The 19349-nt window shown below is 45.1% G+C and overlaps 1 protein-coding gene across 1 annotated transcript in view; it reads right to left on the bottom strand.

Moving 5' to 3' along the window:
- Positions 1–19349, bottom strand: part of LDAF1 (lipid droplet assembly factor 1) — a 222249-nt gene that overhangs the window by 145545 nt on the left and 57355 nt on the right. The window contains exon 2 of the mRNA XM_077448991.1: positions 4146–4283. Within this exon, the coding sequence (XP_077305117.1) occupies positions 4146–4238 (93 nt within the window). The 5' untranslated portion in view covers positions 4239–4283. The remainder of the gene's footprint in view (positions 1–4145; positions 4284–19349) is intronic.

Below are 19349 nucleotides of genomic sequence, written 5' to 3'. Positions count from 1 at the left end.
TGGGGTCATTTGTGGGGGTTTTGTGCCATCTTGGCATTTTATGGCCTTCAAAACTGTAATAGGTAGTGAGAAGTGAACTCAAAAATTTACGCCCTTAGAAAGCCTGAAGGCGGTGCTTGGTTTTCGGGGCCCCGTACGCGGCTAGGCTCCCAAAAAGTCCCACATATGTGGTATCCCCATACTCAGGAGAAGCAGCAGAATTTATTTTGGGGTGTCATTTCACATATGCCCATAGCATGTGTGAGCAATATATCATTTAGTGACAACTTTGTGTAAAAAAAAAAAAAAAATTTTTTTTTTTGTCATTATTCAATCGCTTGAGGCAAAAAAATAAAATATTCAATGGGCTCAACATGCCTCTTATCAATTTCCTTAGGGGGTCTACTTTCCAAAATGGGGTCATTTGGGGGGGTTTTGTACTGCCCTGCCATTTTAGCACCTCAAGAAATGAGATAGGCAGTCGTAAACTAAAAGCTGCGTAAATTCCAGAAAACGTACCTTAGTTTGTAGATGTGACAACTTTTGCGCAAACCAATAAATATACAATTATTGACTTTTTTTTTACCAAAGACATGTGGCTGAATACATTTTGGCCTAAATGTATGACTAAAATTGAGTTTATTGGATTTTTCTAATAACAAAAAGTAGAAAATATCATTTTTTTTCAAAATTTGCGGTCTTTTTACGTTTATATCGCAAAAAATAAAAATCGCAGAGGCAATCAAATACCATCAAAAGAAAGCTCTATTTGTGGGAAGAAAAGGACGCAAATTTTGTTTGGGTACAACATTGCATGACCGCGCAATTACCAGTTAAAGCAGCGCAGTGCCAAAGTGTAAAAAGACCTCTGGTCATTTACCAGCAAAATGGTCCGGTCTGAAAGTGGTTAAATATAACAGACCCTTGTCCTATATGATCCTTGATGAGGGTCTGGTATGATGGATGTCATGGGACCACACACAAATAAACAAAAAAAAAAACACAAAAACACATGCCGCTCCCCCTAAAATCCATAGTGGGTCCTTATCTGTCCATGCAGCCTAGCAAGAAAGGATGAGCATGCGGCTGCCCTTTTGAACCATACAAGAGTACATGCCCTCCAGGCAACATACCCTGTTAGCATTTTGATGAGGGCTTCTTCCCCAAGGGAGATCAAGGGGTTAAATATATGTTCCCTCAGTGTGTTCTAACTGTATGGGGATAGGGCTGACTGGGAGTGGAGACATATCATTGTTCCTACTTAGTAGGAATAAACAAAAGGTCTCCTCTCCCCTGACAGAACATGGATTTGTGTGTTTAGACACACACACACACACACACACACCTGTCCATGCTGGCTCTCATGCACGCAATCACACCCGCCAGCCATGTGCAACGGGGGAATGCATGCCCTCTGGCAGCTCTTAAGGGGGATCCCGTACCCATACAGGTTTTCGTGCAGTAGTGCCAATGTGCCACAGTAAACATGTGTGAGCTAGTCGGGAACCAGTTAAAGCCCCTCGCTGCCCCTGATGATGCACTTTGAAGTGTCGAAACGTTGGGCAGAGCCTGGCTTAATGTGGGACCTGGACAGAGTGCATTACAGCGACTATCACTGAAGCGCTGGACGCTTCAGTTGTTTTGCCTATTTTAATCAACTTAAATGTTAATGGAATTGTTTTTTCTTAATAAATTGGGCATCGTTTTTTAAGATATCTGCGCAATGAGCGTTGTTATTTTTCTATATCCACATGACTACTGAACTGCATGGAAATCTTAATACCTGTTCATGATTGGAGAGATTTCTGGTTCCAGTGTATTGCTTGTGAGGAGTAGTGGAGCAAAGTGGCTTTTCTATTTTGTGCATTATCGTTGCACTGATGGTAAGGGTCTGTCGTGTTGGGTGATGGTGATGGGACCCCTACTATCCTGATCTCTGCTGAAAGAGGTGGAGGGAGATCTGTTGTGGATTTACTGAACTTTCAGTACCTGTTTTGGACTTTTACACATGAATGCGTTACTTTAAATGTGTTTATATTTTTTGTTTTGTGCGCCGCATTTTCTTTGTCTATATTGTGCATATTGTTCCCTGCAATATAGTGCGAGCTGCCATTTTATTTATATTTTTTTGAGTTAGCGCAACAATCTTTATTTGTATAAAAGAATCAATACCAAGATCACAGCTGCAGCAATTTTGAGCTTGTTTTAACCCCTTATTTACTAAGCCATTTATAAACGTACCTTGGTAGACAAAGGGTAATAATTAATAATTACCTTTTGCTTCTTAACTGCTTGCTGCCCACCCACCATCAAATAATGGCAGGGTAGTGCAGCTTATGTTCTGGGGTGACGCGATACGACGGCTCTCGCGGGGCAGCGCATTGCGGCGATCGCAGTCGCGCCGTCTTGCTAGGACACAGCGTGACCACGATCTGTATAAAGAGCTGCGTCCGCGGCTCTTTAACCATGTGATCGGCTGTGTCCAATCACAGCCGGTCACATGTAAACAAGGAGATGCCAGTAATCAGCTCTCCTCGCCTCACACTGACAGAGTGTGAGGTGAGGAGAGCCGATCAGCGGCATCTCCTCACAGGGGGACATTTAGAGATGTAATCAGGGCAATGATCAGTGCCCCGATTGTAATAAATAAATACAGTTTAACAGTGCCCACCAATGCCAGCATATAGTGCCCACCAGTGGCAGCAATCAGTGCCCACCGCTGCCCACAAGTGCCATCAGTGCCCATTAGCAATGGCAGTTAGTGCTGGCAATCAGTGCTGCCCATCAGTGCTGCCCATCTGTAGCGCCTATCAGTGCCGCCTATCAGTGCCCATTAGTGCAGCATATTAGTGCCACCTCATCAGTGCTGCCGCATCAATGCCAGCCAGTCCAGGCTATCAGTGCCCATCAGTGCCGCCTCATCAGCGCACATCAGTAAAGGCGAAAAATTACTTAGTTACAAAATTTACAGAAAAAAAAAGTAAGAAACATTTTTTTTCAAAAATTGTTTTATTTTTTTTGTAAAAAAATAAACCCAGGAGTGATTAAATATACCACCAAAAAAACGATAAAAAAAATTGTTTGGGTACAGTGTAGCATGACCGGGCAATTGTTATTCAAAGTGGGACAGCACTAAAAGCTGAAAAATGGCTTGGGCAGGAAGGGGGTGCAAGTGACTGGTAGGCAAGTGGTTAATGTTCAGCCAGTTAAAATTCTCAAGCTGCCAGAAAACTGAAAATTGCATTTTTTGTAACCATGGAAAGTATGGCAATATGGGGGAGGGACATTCAGTACACCATGTACCAAATTTGTCTTAAAATGATTGCAATCCAAGTGTCAGGTTGAACAGAACAGAAAAGAGTAAGACTGCAACAAACTTTAAGGGATAAGTTCACCTTAGGGAACATGTTACATCCGTTTTTAGGTTGAAACATGTTCCCATTCCTGCAGCATCTTCCCGATCTGCTGCATCTAGTGACAGCAAATGGGGGATTCCCCCCCCCCCTCACTGTCACTAATGAAAAGAAAAATGCCTACCTGGCCACGTCAGTCACAGAGTTCTGTGAATGGGAAACTACAAGTACCGACAGCCTTTGCAGGTTTTGGCTTGCAGTTCTCAATTAACTACCTAGGAGTAAGGATGACCTCAGGCGTGTTCACAACCCGCACGTATAGAGGCCGCCAGGAAGTCGGCACTGCACAGCACTAATCACAGGTAGTGAGACATTTCTCGATCTCTGCAGCCGCGGATCAGGAAAATGGCTAACTGCTTGCCGATTTCCTGTCGGCTTTGCACGTGCGGGTTGCAAACACACCTGAGCTTCTCTTTACCTAGGAGCTGTTGAGTGCTCTAGTAGTCCATTGATACTTCCCGTCAGTGTATATCTGCCTGTCTATACACAGTATGAGCAGATACACTGACAAGTCTGCAGTAATCCAACATGGCAACCGCGATCAGCAGATTGTAGGTGCCATGCAGGACTACTGCAGAGCTTTCCAGGCTTCTAGTAAAAAACCTGCAAAAAGATGTGCATTTATTTTATTTATTTTTAAAAGGCAAACTTATCCTTTATTATAATCCTTGTTTTGCTCACATGATCTGAATAGGAATATCAAAAAAAAATTGCAGCTACATCTAAGGAACAGTAATGTAAAATGTACGTCACCTTGGAGTTGGTATTGATGGCCTTCTTTACAGAATTCAGCTGCTTCTGTAGTTCCTGCATTTTCTCTGCATAGAAGCTTTCTGAACTAGTCATTTTTCCATATAATGTTTCCAATGAACAGGTAATGGTGGCAGCGTCCTAGGAATAAAAGAGAATTGAATTTGGTTACGTCTTCCTTTTTTTTTTGTGGGATGATAAATTGTTAGAGCTACGTTTTACTGGTGATTTTCAAATTTGTAGATTTAATGACCAAAAGGTAAAAAAGGGAAGCTGCCTACAGCAATTAGATTCACTTTTATATTTATTCATACTGCATTAGACATAATAAGACATACCGAGTAGCAGACAGACAACTAATAGCAAAATAAAATGCATAATTTTTACCTTCTTCCTGCAGCCTTCCAGTATGAGCAATTCTGTAGCGGAGTGGCAAGAATGTATAAAGACAGGGTACACAGCCTTTGGTGTCTAATGCAACATTACTCTGCTAAAAATCTGATCTCCTACATTCTACAGGTCCTAGTCTGTCTTGCATTCAGGGGCAGACTGAAAACTCATGGGGCCCCCGGGCCATAGGAGATTATGGGGCCTCCAGGCAATAGGAGAAGATTGTGGGGCCCTCGGGCAATAGGAGATTATGAGGAGGCCCCCAGGCAATAGATTATACACACACAGACACACAATATACACACATATACACACTGAAAAGATACTGGAGAGACGGGGAAGCTATAATCTTTTTTTTTTTTTTTTTTTAAACACAGATTTTTACATACTGTCCCTGGTTTTATTGAGGCTGGCAACCCTGATGGGGCCCCTTGGTGGCATGGGGCCCCCGGGCAGTGCTCGAGTGTGTGAATGGTCAGTCCGCCCCTGCTTGCATTCATGGTCTAAATAAGCTTATATTATGGGGAAATATATTTCCAATTACTGTACAGGTAAAAGCTGCCTGGTATACCAAGCCCTGCACCATATGATAGCACAACCTCTTTTTCCCTAGGCCCCTTTTACACTGCTCTGATGCGGTTTCCCTTTAAAAGTGCAGTGTACCCGCGATTTGCAATAAACTTCCATTAAGTCGGGCGTTTTGGGTGCATTTTCTGAAAGTGTACCAAAAGTCCTGCATACTGCCTCAGAAAACTACCAAAAATTCCCAATCTAATGGCAGTCTATGGTAAAGCATGAATAACCCACTTAACGAAAAACTGCAGGTACACTGACCTGCGAGTAAACCACACTGGAGCACACACTCAATAGTTTTCCATCAGTTTGAGATGCTTCTAATATTATTCAGATTTCATTGAGAAGTGCATTTGGTCTCTAGTAGACCTCTTTTTACACAAAACCCGCTTCAAGTGGGTTTTGCTTTCCAGTAGACTTGTATGGAAGTGCAAATCCCGACTGAGATAAATAAAAGACCTTTGACATAATATTGGATTCTAATTATACATCTACACAAATGCAAAGAGTATTTAAACCAACCCATACTAAAATCTTGTCATACACTTCCTTTTATAAAAGGGGAAACTATATATATAAAACACACACACACACACACACACACACACACACACACACGTAAAGAGAAAATGCCTTATGCCCCGTACAGACAATCTGACTTTCTGCCAACAAAACCTTGGATTTTTGTTTCGAAGGATGTTGGCACAAGCTTGTCTTGCATGCACACAGTCACACAAATGTTGGCCAACAATTATGAACGTGGTGACGTACAACGAGCCGAGAAAAAGGAAGTTCAATAGCCAGTGCGGCTCCTTCTGCTTGATTCCAAGCATGCGTGAGCTTTTGTGCTTCGGACTTTGCCGACAACTTTTTAGAACCTTTAGAAAATTTGTTGGCAGAAAGTCTGACGGCAAATGTTCGATGGAGCATATACACGGTCGGACTTTCCAACAATAAGCTCACATCCAACATTTCCTGTCGGATATGTGTATGCGTCATTAAGCTTTAGTGCGGCTGCCTGACCCTTGCTATACTAGCAACAGATAATAAAAAGGTGAATACTGTAGGCCAATTGGTACACATTGATTGGATCGATATGGTCTGTTTGGGTTTTCTCCTGTGCAGGACACAATTTTTTTATCTCTTTTTTCGTTTATATTTGGGGTTTTTTTCCGCTGGAGCGCATCTTTAGACCGGAAGTCCGGTGTTTTGATACGCACGGCGCACCGGAAGTGGTCACCTTGTTTACCTTCCCCCTGTTTGAATGCAATTGAATGTGCTGGGAACATGGTGGGGCGGCGGTGATTTCTAATGGGTTGCACATTGCAGCCACAGACTGACACCTGAATCAAGGTAGGCCACTAATTGTTTGATAGTTATCTGTATTTATAGCTCTCCTTCTTCTGTCACGGTCATGCCCCTGAGGACGCACGTTGGTGGCGAAACGTCGGGCGTTTTTTGGGACCTGGTGACATCAGAAGGAGCACAGGAGTGGTCTTCATTCGTTTTTTTCCATCTGTAGCCGATTGTCATTTGATGCCTGTATATCTCATCTTAAATGTGAGTTCAACTACGGTTTTAGAGAATAAAAAGATTATTGGTTTATCAGTATACCTGCGCAATGAGGCCACTTTGTTTTATGTTTTCTATGGTTTTTGGGAGGATTGTTGGTCTGGAGATTTAAGCAGTTCCTGGGAAGTGAAGTGCCTACTAAACAGAAATAGGAATCCTCTTTTCCCATTGGACGACTCCCATTGAGATGATTGCGCTTCTGTAGACGAAGGGAAATCAGCATAGAAAACTGCCTCCCCCTTGGTGATTTACTACATGCGTTTTTATCTGTACATCTATGGTAAGAGTCAGTGTTTTTGGGTGTTGGTGACGGTTCCCCTCCTCCTCTGCGTATGAAATGGATTATGACTATTCCTTCTTCTGCCTTTGGATGTGATCACCATATCTGAGGATATCGTATTTTGAAGCCATTCACTATATTTTTGTTTATGAACTTTTTTATATATTTTGTTTGTTTTGAATAGAGCGCTATATCATTGTCCATATATCTTTATATATTGTTTCCAGCAATATTTGTGTTAGCAGCTATTTTTGTTTTATATAGATTGATTTTGCTTTTTAGCGCAACAAATTTTTTCACTTTTCTCTGTTATCTGGATTTTATATTGTGTTGCTTTTGATTGTGGTTTAGATGGATATTTTTGATTTTAGGGCTGCTTATGCAGTGGACACTGAGGGTGTATTTAATGCCATAGATGTTCCTAATGACGATTTGGGGGGAGTGTTTATGAGACTAAAAAATCTTCTTACTACTGAATTGCATACCAAATGGGATATTGCTTTTTTTAAACAATACCTTTTGGATAAGATGGTTCCCCGAAGTCTAAGGTGGGACCTGACCCCTTTGAGTGATGTAGAAGATACTAATGAGTGGTTTCAGTTTTTTAACGACGCAGGCCTGAAGCTTCTCCAGTTTTTGGTGGGGAAGAAATTGGAGAAGTTACAGAGGGTTGATGCCGAGGTTAATGTCCTTAGGGAGAATCTGAAACCATTCAAAGATTCCGGAGAATATTTGGAGAAATCCGAATCTCTCAGAAAATATTTAGAAAAGGAGGGGATAGAACAGCGTAACAAAAAGAAGAAAAAATATCTTAGAGATTTAGGTGACTACCAAAAAAAAAGAAGTATTTAAATGGCAGTCCAAAAAGATAGGAGGAGCTAATGCAGTGGGAGGGGGGGGTGCTGAATCCTCTATGGAGGTTCAAAACCATCAGAATGTTACTGTTGGTTCATCTAATGTTAGTTTAAGCCAATTACCTACTAACAGCCAACATACGGGCCATCCTCAACAGCATGGACCACCAGCCAAAGGTAGTGGTAGAGGAGGCGGGAAGAAACGGGGTGGTAATCAGAGATCGTTCCAACCCCCACCACTTAATACACAAAATCGCTTTGCCCCACTTGAGTGGAGAGAAGGTCCATATGTGGACGACCGCTATCTCACTGAGTATCCCAGTCAATGGAGTAACAATAACTTTATGGGGAATAACCGATCTCCTAGAACGCCCAATGACTGGTGGCAGGAGCCAAGGTACCCTCCCACTGGTGTACCAGGTGGTGGAGGGGGTAGGCCTCTAGGAGAAAATAGTTTTTTTCAGGGGGCCCAGAATTACAAGAGAAACCTAAACCCAAAAGGGGTACCAGAGGGGGGAGGCGGGTCCGCACAAAAAAGGAAGCGCATTTGAAGGATTTTGGCTTATTTAATTTGAGCGGAACAGTTTTGACTAACGAGGAGAAACATGTCTTGAATCATGGTCTTAAATTTGCCCCCCCCAAACCTCTGAATAAATTTCAAACTTTTATAGATGTTCAAAAATTCATCAGAAGAATTAATATCCAGAGGTATATGGTTGGGAATCCCTTTACTAAGAAGAGTTTGGTTTCTAATGAGATTAGACACACTAGTTTAACAAATGCCTCCCTTTTTAACCCTCCAGGCCCTGTTCCTCCAGCGGTTGCAGTTTTTAAAGATTTGGTCTTGAAAGACCTACAGGAGTTAAATGTTAAAAAAAGTAAACAAGAATATACGTTTAGGAAGGGTATGGAAACACTTAAAAATAGAGATGACATCATAGTCTGCCCCGCGGATAAAGGGGGGGGCATTGTCATCCTAGACAAAGAGGCCTATAGGACCGAGATGACACGTCTCTTGTCCGATAAAGCCACCTACTCTTTGCTAAGAGGGAATCCTGTAATACAGTATAGAAAGGATTTGGTGGAAATTGTTGATAGGGGTCATCTCGATGGTATTGTTTCCAAAAAAGAGAAAGCCTTCTTGATTCCTATTGTGCCACGCACACCAATCATTTATTATCTACCCAAGATCCATAAGGATCCTATTTGCCCCCCTGGAAGACCGATTGTCAGTGGCATCGACTCGGTGACTTCCAGGGTGGGCAAATATATTGATAATTTTTTGCAGCCCCTGGTGATAAATACACCATCGTACCTTAGGGATTCTAAGCAGGTCATTAATCTGCTGAGAGATATTTGTTGGGATGATACTTTTATTTTCGCAACAGCGGATGTTTCCTCCCTTTATACGATTATCTCTCACCAACATGGAATGGAGGCCGTTGAGTATTTTTTGCAACGCGATACCTTGCATCCGCAACAGATTGATTTTATCATGAGCCTCCTTAAATATGCCATGGAGAAAAACTACTTTTGGTATGATGGGTCCTATTATGTCCAAAAGAGAGGTGTCGCCATGGGGGCAAAATTTGCCCCGAGTATGGCTAATCTATTTATGGCCAAATGGGAGGAGGATGTCATATATCGCGAGGCCAAGCCAGAGCTGGTTCTCTGGAAACGGTATATTGATGACATCCTCCTCCTATGGAAAGGTAGTTTGCAGTCACTTAGGGATTTCATTTATGGCCTGAATCAAAATGATAGGGGCATAATTTTGACCTTTGAAGCCAGCAGCAAGGTAATTCACTTTCTAGATTTGGACATTAGGGTGATAGATAAGAAGATTGTCACCAAAACTTTTTTTAAAGAAACTGACCGCAATGGGTTTATTAACATTAATAGTTGCCACCATAAGGTCTGGTTGGATTCTATTCCCAAAAGTCAGTTTTTACGATTAAGGCGGAATTGCACCGAAGTTGAGGATTTTTTTAAGGAGGCTGGCATTCTGAGGGCCCGTTTTATTGAAAAGGGGTATCAGGAAGAAATTTTAGAAAAAGCTTTTCTTGCAGCTCTCTATAAGGATAGGGAAGAGCTGCTAGGGACGAGAGATAGAGTTGAGGACATTTCCTTTAGGTTCTCGTTTATTACGAGTTATTCCAATCAATATTATGACATTAAAACTATAGTGTCTAAATATTGGAATGTACTCAAAAGGTGACAAGGTTCTTGGTTCTTTATTGCCGGAACGCCCCAAAGTCGTTTATCGGGGAGTGCCCCCTTTACGACTGCAGCTGGCCCCTAACGTTATTAGTCCACCGAGGAAATCCTCCTTTTTTCAGAATATGGGTGGGTTTTTTCCATGCAGGAGATGTCCCACGTGTAAACTGAATTCCCTCACCGGTAGGAGAACTGAATCGTTCCAGTCAACTTCGACATTGGAAACATTTCAGATAGCCATTTATTTCTTGCTCCTCCAAATATGTAGTTTACTTAATACAGTGCCCATGTTCGAAACAGTATATTGGGAGGACCAAGCGGCAATTACACGTCAGGCTTGAAGAGCACATAGCCAATATTAAGAAAGGATTCCCAAAACATAGTCTATCGAAACATTTTGCCCTAAAGCATAATAAGAACCCTCAGGGCACCATCTTTATGGGTATCGACAGATTTCAGGGGCACTGGAGAGGCAGCAATATGGTTCGTGAAATTTCACGTCTCGAAACTAAATGGATCTATCAGGTTCAGTGCTATGCCCCATTCGGCATGAATGTCGAATGGGATGTAAATGCATTTATTAGTAACAGCTAAAGTTGTTTGAATTTCTTTGTGTGTGTGTTTTAATTTTTGATTTATGTACATGGATACCACTCCTTTGCTCCTGTACGATGTTTATGGTTCCTTTCCCATATAGCTATACTAGATCCTTGGGTGGATAGGTGTATTATGCGATATTTTTTGACTCTGCTGGGTTAATTTTAATTGTTTTCTCCCTTTGGAGATATTATATCCTTTCTATGGTCCCCATCAAAAGGGATATATTATGGGTATATTTTTAGTGACATAATATATTAGTTTATATCTCTTTTCTTTTGTTTTAATTTAATTGAATTATTTTTAAAAAAAAAATTTTTTTGCTGTTCCATATTTTATAAACAAAATAAAATTTTTTTTTTGTTTTGTTTGGTTCATATCGCTGCTTTGGTCAGCAGTTCTCCATTTCTGTGTGGCCATTGGATGCTGCATTTCTGCCCTGTTTATGGTCATGATAAGCGGGGTGTGGGTGTTTCCATTCATATTTGTGCTTTTGCTTCTGTGTGGCCGGTTGCATTGGGCATGTTCGTTGTAGACTGCTTGTTTTCAGGCGGTTTTACTCCTGCTGAGCACATAGACACTGAGAGAATTGTTCCCTCGCTGCCGAGTGCTCTGCGCAGGACCGGAAGTTTGCCATCCATGCAGTGGCTCTGTGAGGTGGAACGCATCTATACACCGGAAGTGGTGCGCCGTGAGACGTACTTCACTTCCGGGTATACCGAGTGACCTGACGAGGTTGCTTCTGGGGCTGGATGCCCTGGGGCACTCGTTGGGTGGATCGATATGGTCTGTTTGGGTTTTCTCCTGTGCAGGACACAATTTTTTTATCTCTTTTTTCGTTTATATTTGGTTTTTTTTTCCGCTGGAGCGCATCTTTAGACCGGAAGTCCGGTGTTTTGATACGCACGGCGCACCGGAAGTGGTCACCTTGTTTACCTTCCCCCTGTTTGAATGCAATTGAATGTGCTGGGAACATGGTGGGGCGGCGGTGATTTCTAATGGGTTGCACATTGCAGCCACAGACTGACACCTGAATCAAGGTAGGCCACTAATTGTTTGATAGTTATCTGTATTTATAGCTCTCCTTCTTCTGTCATGGTCATGCCCCTGAGGACGCACGTTGGTGGCGAAACGTCGGGCGTTTTTTGGGACCTGGTGACATCAGAAGGAGCACAGGAGTGGTCTTCATTCGTTTTTTTCCATCTGTAGCCGATTGTCATTTGATGCCTGTATATCTCATCTTAAATGTGAGTTCAACTACGGTTTTAGAGAATAAAAAGATTATTGGTTTATCAGTATACCTGCGCAATGAGGCCACTTTGTTTTATGTTTTCTATGGTTTTTGGGAGGATTGTTGGTCTGGAGATTTAAGCAGTTCCTGGGAAGTGAAGTGCCTACTAAACAGAAATAGGAATCCTCTTTTCCCATTGGACGACTCCCATTGAGATGATTGCGCTTCTGTAGACGAAGGGAAATCAGCATAGAAAACTGCCTCCCCCTTGGTGATTTACTACATGCGTTTTTATCTGTACATCTATGGTAAGAGTCAGTGTTTTTGGGTGTTGGTGACGGTTCCCCTCCTCCTCTGCGTATGAAATGGATTATGACTATTCCTTCTTCTGCCTTTGGATGTGATCACTAGTGATGGCCGAACGGTTCGCCCGGCGGTCGTTTCGCGGCGAATTTCCGACATTCGCGGTCCGCACGTTCGAACGCCTTTTTCCGTCGTTCGCCGCGGCGGACTTACGTGTTTAATGTATACAAGAACTTTAACCTTTGGTGACACGTTTATCATGTGATACAGGACAGCCAATTGAGACATGACAGCACATGGACACTTGTACATTCCCCCTAACCTATAAATACACCCGATCCGGTGGCCATTTTACATTCTTTCTTCTGTTACGATAGGGACAGGTTCCTGTGTGGAGTAGGGAGAGATAAACCACTAGCTATTTGGTACACAAAAGTTCTTTTCAGGACTGGTATAGGTGTTAGGTGTTGATAGGTTTGCTGTGCTGCTGATTCTTGCAGCAGCCTGAGTGTCTTTTGTTAGTTTAGAGAAAGGGAAAGGACGGTGTATGCTACAGGGACAGCCAGATTAGTCTTTCATCATCATCATCATCATCATCATCATTAGCTGTTACTATCAAGGTCCACAAAAGAGCTGTTCCAGTAACCACTAATCGTTCTCTTTTTTTGCCAATTTGTATAGGGACAGGAAGGAAGCAGTGTTGTCAGGCAGTGAGGGTAATTTTAAAGACTTGCTGTTATTATTAGTTCCACAAAGGTTCTTTTCAGGACTGGTATCAGTGGTACAGTAATAGGCTTGTACATGTATAATATTCTTTCTTCCAAATATAGAAAGGATATTATACTTGACTGCTGCCCTTCTGCTGCAGTCTGCTAAACATTCACAACTCACTTGTTCCACAAAAGTTCTTATAAGGACTGGTAACTTGGTATAGGGTGCTACGGTACATAGGCTTGAGTGCGGTACAGTCTGCTGTTCTGTAAGGACCGCTATCGGTCCACAATAGATAGGGTTGACGTGCACCACTGCTGACCGCTGCCCTATACTGCAGCAGTCCTTCAGCGGTATAGGGACTGACGTACAGTCTGCTAATCACTAACACACAACCTGCTTGTTCCACAAAAGTTCTTATAAGGACTGGTAACTTGGTATAGGGTGCTACGGTACATAGGCTTGAGTGCGGTACAGTCTGCTGTTCTGTAAGGACCGCTATCGGTCCACAATAGATAGGGTTGACGTGCACCACTGCTGACCGCTGCCCTATACTGCAGCAGTCCTTCAGCGGTATAGGGACTGACGTACAGTCTGCTAAACACTAATACACAACCTGCTTGGTCCACAAAAGTTCTTATAAGGACTGGTAACTTGGTATAGGGTGCTACGGTACATAGGCTTGAGTGCGGTACAGTCTGCTGTTCTGTAAGGACCGCTATCGGTCCACAATAGATAGGGTTGACGTGCACCACTGCTGACCGCTGCCCTATACTGCAGCAGTCCTTCAGCGGTATAGGGACTGACGTACAGTCTGCTAAACACTAATACACAACCTGCTTGGTCCACAAAAGTTCTTATAAGGACTGGTAACTTGGTATAGGGTGCTACGGTACATAGGCTTGAGTGCGGTACAGTCTGCTGTTCTGTAAGGACCGCTATCGGTCCACAATAGATAGGGTTGACGTGCACCACTGCTGACCGCTCACCTATACTGCAGCAGTCCTTCAGCGGTATAGGGACTGACGTACAGTCTGCTAATCACTAACACACAACCTGCTTGTTCCACAAAAGTTCTTATAAGGACTGGTAACTTGGTATAGGGTGCTACGGTACATAGGCTTGAGTGCGGTACAGTCTGCTGTTCTGTAAGGACCGCTATCGGTCCACAATAGATAGGGTTGACGTGCACCACTGCTGACCGCTGCCCTATACTGCAGCAGTCCTTCAGCGGTATAGGGACTGACGTACAGTCTGCTAATCACTAACACACAACCTGCTTGTTCCACAAAAGTTCTTATAAGGACTGGTAACTTGGTATAGGGTGCTACGGTACATAGGCTTGAGTGCGGTACAGTCTGCTGTTCTGTAAGGACCGCTATCGGTCCACAATAGATAGGGTTGACGTGCACCACTGCTGACCGCTGCCCTATACTGCAGCAGTCCTTCAGCGGTATAGGGACTGACGTACAGTCTGCTAAACACTAATACACAACCTGCTTGGTCCACAAAAGTTCTTATAAGGACTGGTAACTTGGTATAGGGTGCTACGGTACATAGGCTTGAGTGCGGTACAGTCTGCTGTTCTGTAAGGACCGCTATCGGTCCACAATAGATAGGGTTGACGTGCACCACTGCTGACCGCTGCCCTATACTGCAGCAGTCCTTCAGCGGTATAGGGACTGACGTACAGTCTGCTAAACACTAATACACAACCTGCTTGGTCCACAAAAGTTCTTATAAGGACTGGTAACTTGGTATAGGGTGCTACGGTACATAGGCTTGAGTGCGGTACAGTCTGCTGTTCTGTAAGGACCGCTATCGGTCCACAATAGATAGGGTTGACGTGCACCACTGCTGACCGCTCACCTATACTGCAGCAGTCCTTCAGCGGTATAGGGACTGACGTACAGTCTGCTAAACACTAACACACAACCTGCTTGTTCCACAAAAGTTCTTATAAGGACTGGTAACTTGGTATAGGGTGCTACGGTACATAGGCTTGAGTGCGGTACAGTCTGCTGTTCTGTAAGGACCGCTATCGGTCCACAATAGATAGGGTTGACGTGCACCACTGCTGACCGCTGCCCTATACTGCAGCAGTCCTTCAGCGGTATAGGGACTGACGTACAGTCTGCTAATCACTAACACACAACCTGCTTGTTCCACAAAAGTTCTTATAAGGACTGGTAACTTGGTATAGGGTGCTACGGTACATAGGCTTGAGTGCGGTACAGTCTGCTGTTCTGTAAGGACCGCTATCGGTCCACAATAGATAGGGTTGACGTGCACCACTGCTGACCGCTGCCCTATACTGCAGCAGTCCTTCAGCGGTATAGGGACTGACGTACAGTCTGCTAAACACTAACACACAACCTGCTTGTTCCACAAAAGTTCTTATAAGGACTGGTAACTTGGTATAGGGTGCTACGGTACATAGGCTTGAGTGCGGTACAGTCTGCTGTTCTGTAAGGACCGCTATCGGTCCACAATAGATAGGGTTGACGTGCACCACTGCTGACCGCTGCCCTATACTGCAGCAGTCCTTCAGCGGTATAGGGACTGACGTACAGTCTGCTAATCACTAACACACAACCTGCTTGTTCCACAAAAGTTCTTATAAGGACTGGTAACTTGGTATAGGGTGCTACGGTACATAGGCTTGAGTGCGGTACAGTCTGCTGTTCTGTAAGGACCGCTATCGGTCCACAATAGATAGGGTTGACGTGCACCACTGCTGACCGCTGCCCTATACTGCAGCAGTCCTTCAGCGGTATAGGGACTGACGTACAGTCTGCTAAACACTAACACACAACCTGCTTGTTCCACAAAAGTTCTTATAAGGACTGGTAACTTGGTATAGGGTGCTACGGTACATAGGCTTGAGTGCGGTACAGTCTGCTGTTCTGTAAGGACCGCTATCGGTCCACAATAGATAGGGTTGACGTGCACCACTGCTGACCGCTGCCCTATACTGCAGCAGTCCTTCAGCGGTATAGGGACTGACGTACAGTCTGCTAAACACTAATACACAACCTGCTTGGTCCACAAAAGTTCTTATAAGGACTGGTAACTTGGTATAGGGTGCTACGGTACATAGGCTTGAGTGCGGTACAGTCTGCTGTTCTGTAAGGACCGCTATCGGTCCACAATAGATAGGGTTGACGTGCACCACTGCTGACCGCTGCCCTATACTGCAGCAGTCCTTCAGCGGTATAGGGACTGACGTACAGTCTGCTAAACACTAATACACAACCTGCTTGGTCCACAAAAGTTCTTATAAGGACTGGTAACTTGGTATAGGGTGCTACGGTACATAGGCTTGAGTGCGGTACAGTCTGCTGTTCTGTAAGGACCGCTATCGGTCCACAATAGATAGGGTTGACGTGCACCACTGCTGACCGCTCACCTATACTGCAGCAGTCCTTCAGCGGTATAGGGACTGACGTACAGTCTGCTAATCACTAACACACAACCTGCTTGTTCCACAAAAGTTCTTATAAGGACTGGTAACTTGGTATAGGGTGCTACGGTACATAGGCTTGAGTGCGGTACAGTCTGCTGTTCTGTAAGGACCGCTATAGGTCCACAATAGATAGGGTTGACGTGCACCACTGCTGACCGCTCACCTATACTGCAGCAGTCCTTCAGCGGTATAGGGACTAAGAGTTTTGTCACAGGGTCATTTAAAAAATGACATGCAGAGGAAGAGGCAGGCCCTTCCGCAGGGGTGGTAGGGGTAGGGCAGGAGCAACAGGCTTGAGCCAAAGTGGGAAGTTGCAGAAGGTGCGTTCAATTACTTTAAAGGATGCACCAGACTTGGTTGAGTGGCTCGCTCAGCCTTACTCTTCTGCACCCTCCTCATCCTCTCGATCTGCACCCTCTTCTTCACTCTCTGCTATGTGCACCCCCAAAGACACTACCACCAACAACACGACCACCACCACCACCACCACATACCTTCCGCTTGAGTCACTGGAATTATTTTCCGATCCATATCAAGAGGACATTTCTGATGCGCAGCCACTCTTGGTATTGGATCAGGAAGAGGAGGTAGCAACAAGCGCTACTCAGCAGTCTGACGCCAGTACCCAGATCAGCCCAAGGAGGAGGTTGGTCCCCGGTGTTGCTGCCTACTCTACTTATAGCGGTGGGGAAGGTGACGTTGATGATGACGTGTCTAGTGATGTCACGTGGGTGCCCACAAGAGAGGAAGAGGAGGGGAGTTCAGAGGGAGATATGGACCAGCAGATAGGGAGGAGAAGCAGCAATGACTTACATTGCACAGCAGGGACAAAGCAGACTGCAAATGTATCAGGAGCGAGTCATCGACCATGTACGGTCACATCTGGCGCTCCCAGGACACCGGCACATGGCTCCGCAGTGTGGGCTTTTTTTAACGTGTCCGCTGCTGACAATAGCGTTGCCATCTGCAATCTTTGCAGTCAACGCGTTAGTCGCGGTAAGCCCAATACTCACCTAGGGACGACCGCCTTAAGAAGGCACATGAGCAGCCATCACCGAGCCCAGTGGGAGCAACGGAACACACAAAGCCACACTGCAGGCTCTCACCGTCCAGCCTCGTCTTCTACTTCTCCTTCTCCTCTCTCCTCACAATTGTCCTCCACTCCACCTTCCATCACGCCAAGCTCACATTTTTCTGCAAAAAGGCAGGCTTCCGTGGGCCTAATGTTTGAGCGTAAAAAAATGATGACGCCGGATAACCCTCTTGCCCAACGGTTGGCGGCTGGCTTGTCAGAACTCATAGCCCGCCAACTACTGCCATATAAACTGGTGGACTCGGAGGCCTTTCGCAAATTTGTGGCCATTGGAACACCACAATGGAAGGTCCCAGGAAGGAAGTATTTCTCAGAGAAGGGCATCCCAGAGCTATATGGCCATGTTCAGCGGCAAGTGAATGTATCTCTGGCACACAGTGTCGGTGCCAAGATACATCTGACCACAGACACGTGGTCTAGCAAACACGGGCAGGGAAGGTATATCAGTTTTACTGCCCACTGGGTGAACCTTCTGACGGCCGTCAAGCATGTAACCCGTGGCACCCGTGTAGATTTGGTTTTACCGCCACGGATTGCATGCAGGCCTGACTCTTCTTCTCCTCCTCCTACTCCATCCTCCTCCCTCTCCTCCTCAGCTGCCTCCTCCTTTTCCGCTGCTAGCGTCTCTTCCACTGCACCGCCCAAGCTCCCCAGAACCTATTCCTCATGCCAGGTGAGACGTTGCCATGCCGTGCTGCGTCTGTTGTGCCTGGAAGCAAAGAGCCACACTGGCCCGGCACTCCTTTCAGCTTTGCGTTCACAGGCAGATGAGTGGCTAACACCGCTCAATTTGACAGTTGGTAAAGTGGTGTGTGACAACGGTGCCAATCTGCTTAGCGCATTGAAACAGGGCAAAATCACGCACGTGCCGTGCATGGCACACGTCTTAAACTTGGTCGTGCAGCGATTCCTTGTCAAATACCCTGGGGTCCAGGACATCTTGCGGCAGGCAAGGAAAATCTCGGCCCATTTCAGAAGATCTTACACGGCCATGGCTCGCCTTGCTGACATTCAGCGGCGACACCATCTGCCGGTCAGACGTCTTATTTGCGATTGCCCGACGCGATGGAACTCAACCTTCTATATGCTTGATAGGCTGCTCCAGCAGAAACGTGCAGTTAACGTCTACCTGTATGAACTCTGCGAAAGAAACGGTTCTGGGGAGCTGGGTTTTTTTTCACCGCGCCAGTGGCTGCTCATGCGCGACACATGCAGACTTCTGCGGCCATTTGAGGAGATCACCAAACTGGTCAGTCGCAGCCATGGCGCCATCAGTGACATGGTACCTTATGCCTTCTTTCTGGAGCGTGCATTGCGTCGTGTCATTGATCAGGCTGTGGAGGAGCAGGAGCGGGAAGATGAGGAAGTCGCAATGCTGGATGAATTCCCAGGGGGGGCTACTCTATCTGAGACAAGTCAACAACAGGAGTCTGATGAGGAGTCAGAGGAGGATGGTGCCGGGGCGGATGAGCAGGAGCAAGAAGAGCATGCTTTAAACCTTTCTGGGATCCCTGTTGTGCGAGGATGGGGAGAGGAGAATGAAGAGGACGACATTATCCTGGATGATGAGCAGGAGCCAGGCCACCACACCGCTTCCACTTTAGTGCAAATGGGGGCCTTCATGCTCCAGTGTTTTAATAGGGACCCCCGTATAAAAAGCATGAGGGTCAAGGACCAGTACTGGGTGGCAACGTACTTAGACCCCCGGTACAAACACAAAATGGCGGAAATGTTACCGCCGTCGCAGAGGGCTGTCAGAATGCAGCACTTCCAGGCCTTGCTTCGAGAAATGCTGCATTCTGCTTTTGCGTGCGCTGGCAGAGGAGCAATTCCCACTCCCAGAGAAGGATTTGCGGGTACCAATCCAACAGCGCCTGCAAGAAGAGGCCGGTTTGAAGATGTGTTGGTGACTTCGGATAT

This window comes from Lithobates pipiens, unplaced genomic scaffold (assembly GCF_037356315.1).
Source record: "Lithobates pipiens isolate NorthernLeopardFrog02 unplaced genomic scaffold, aLitPip1_a1.2 Scaffold_22, whole genome shotgun sequence".
Taxonomy (NCBI): Eukaryota; Metazoa; Chordata; class Amphibia; order Anura; family Ranidae; genus Lithobates; species Lithobates pipiens.
The sequence above is the reverse complement of the archived record's forward strand: the minus strand, read 5'-3'. Positions and strand labels throughout refer to the sequence as shown.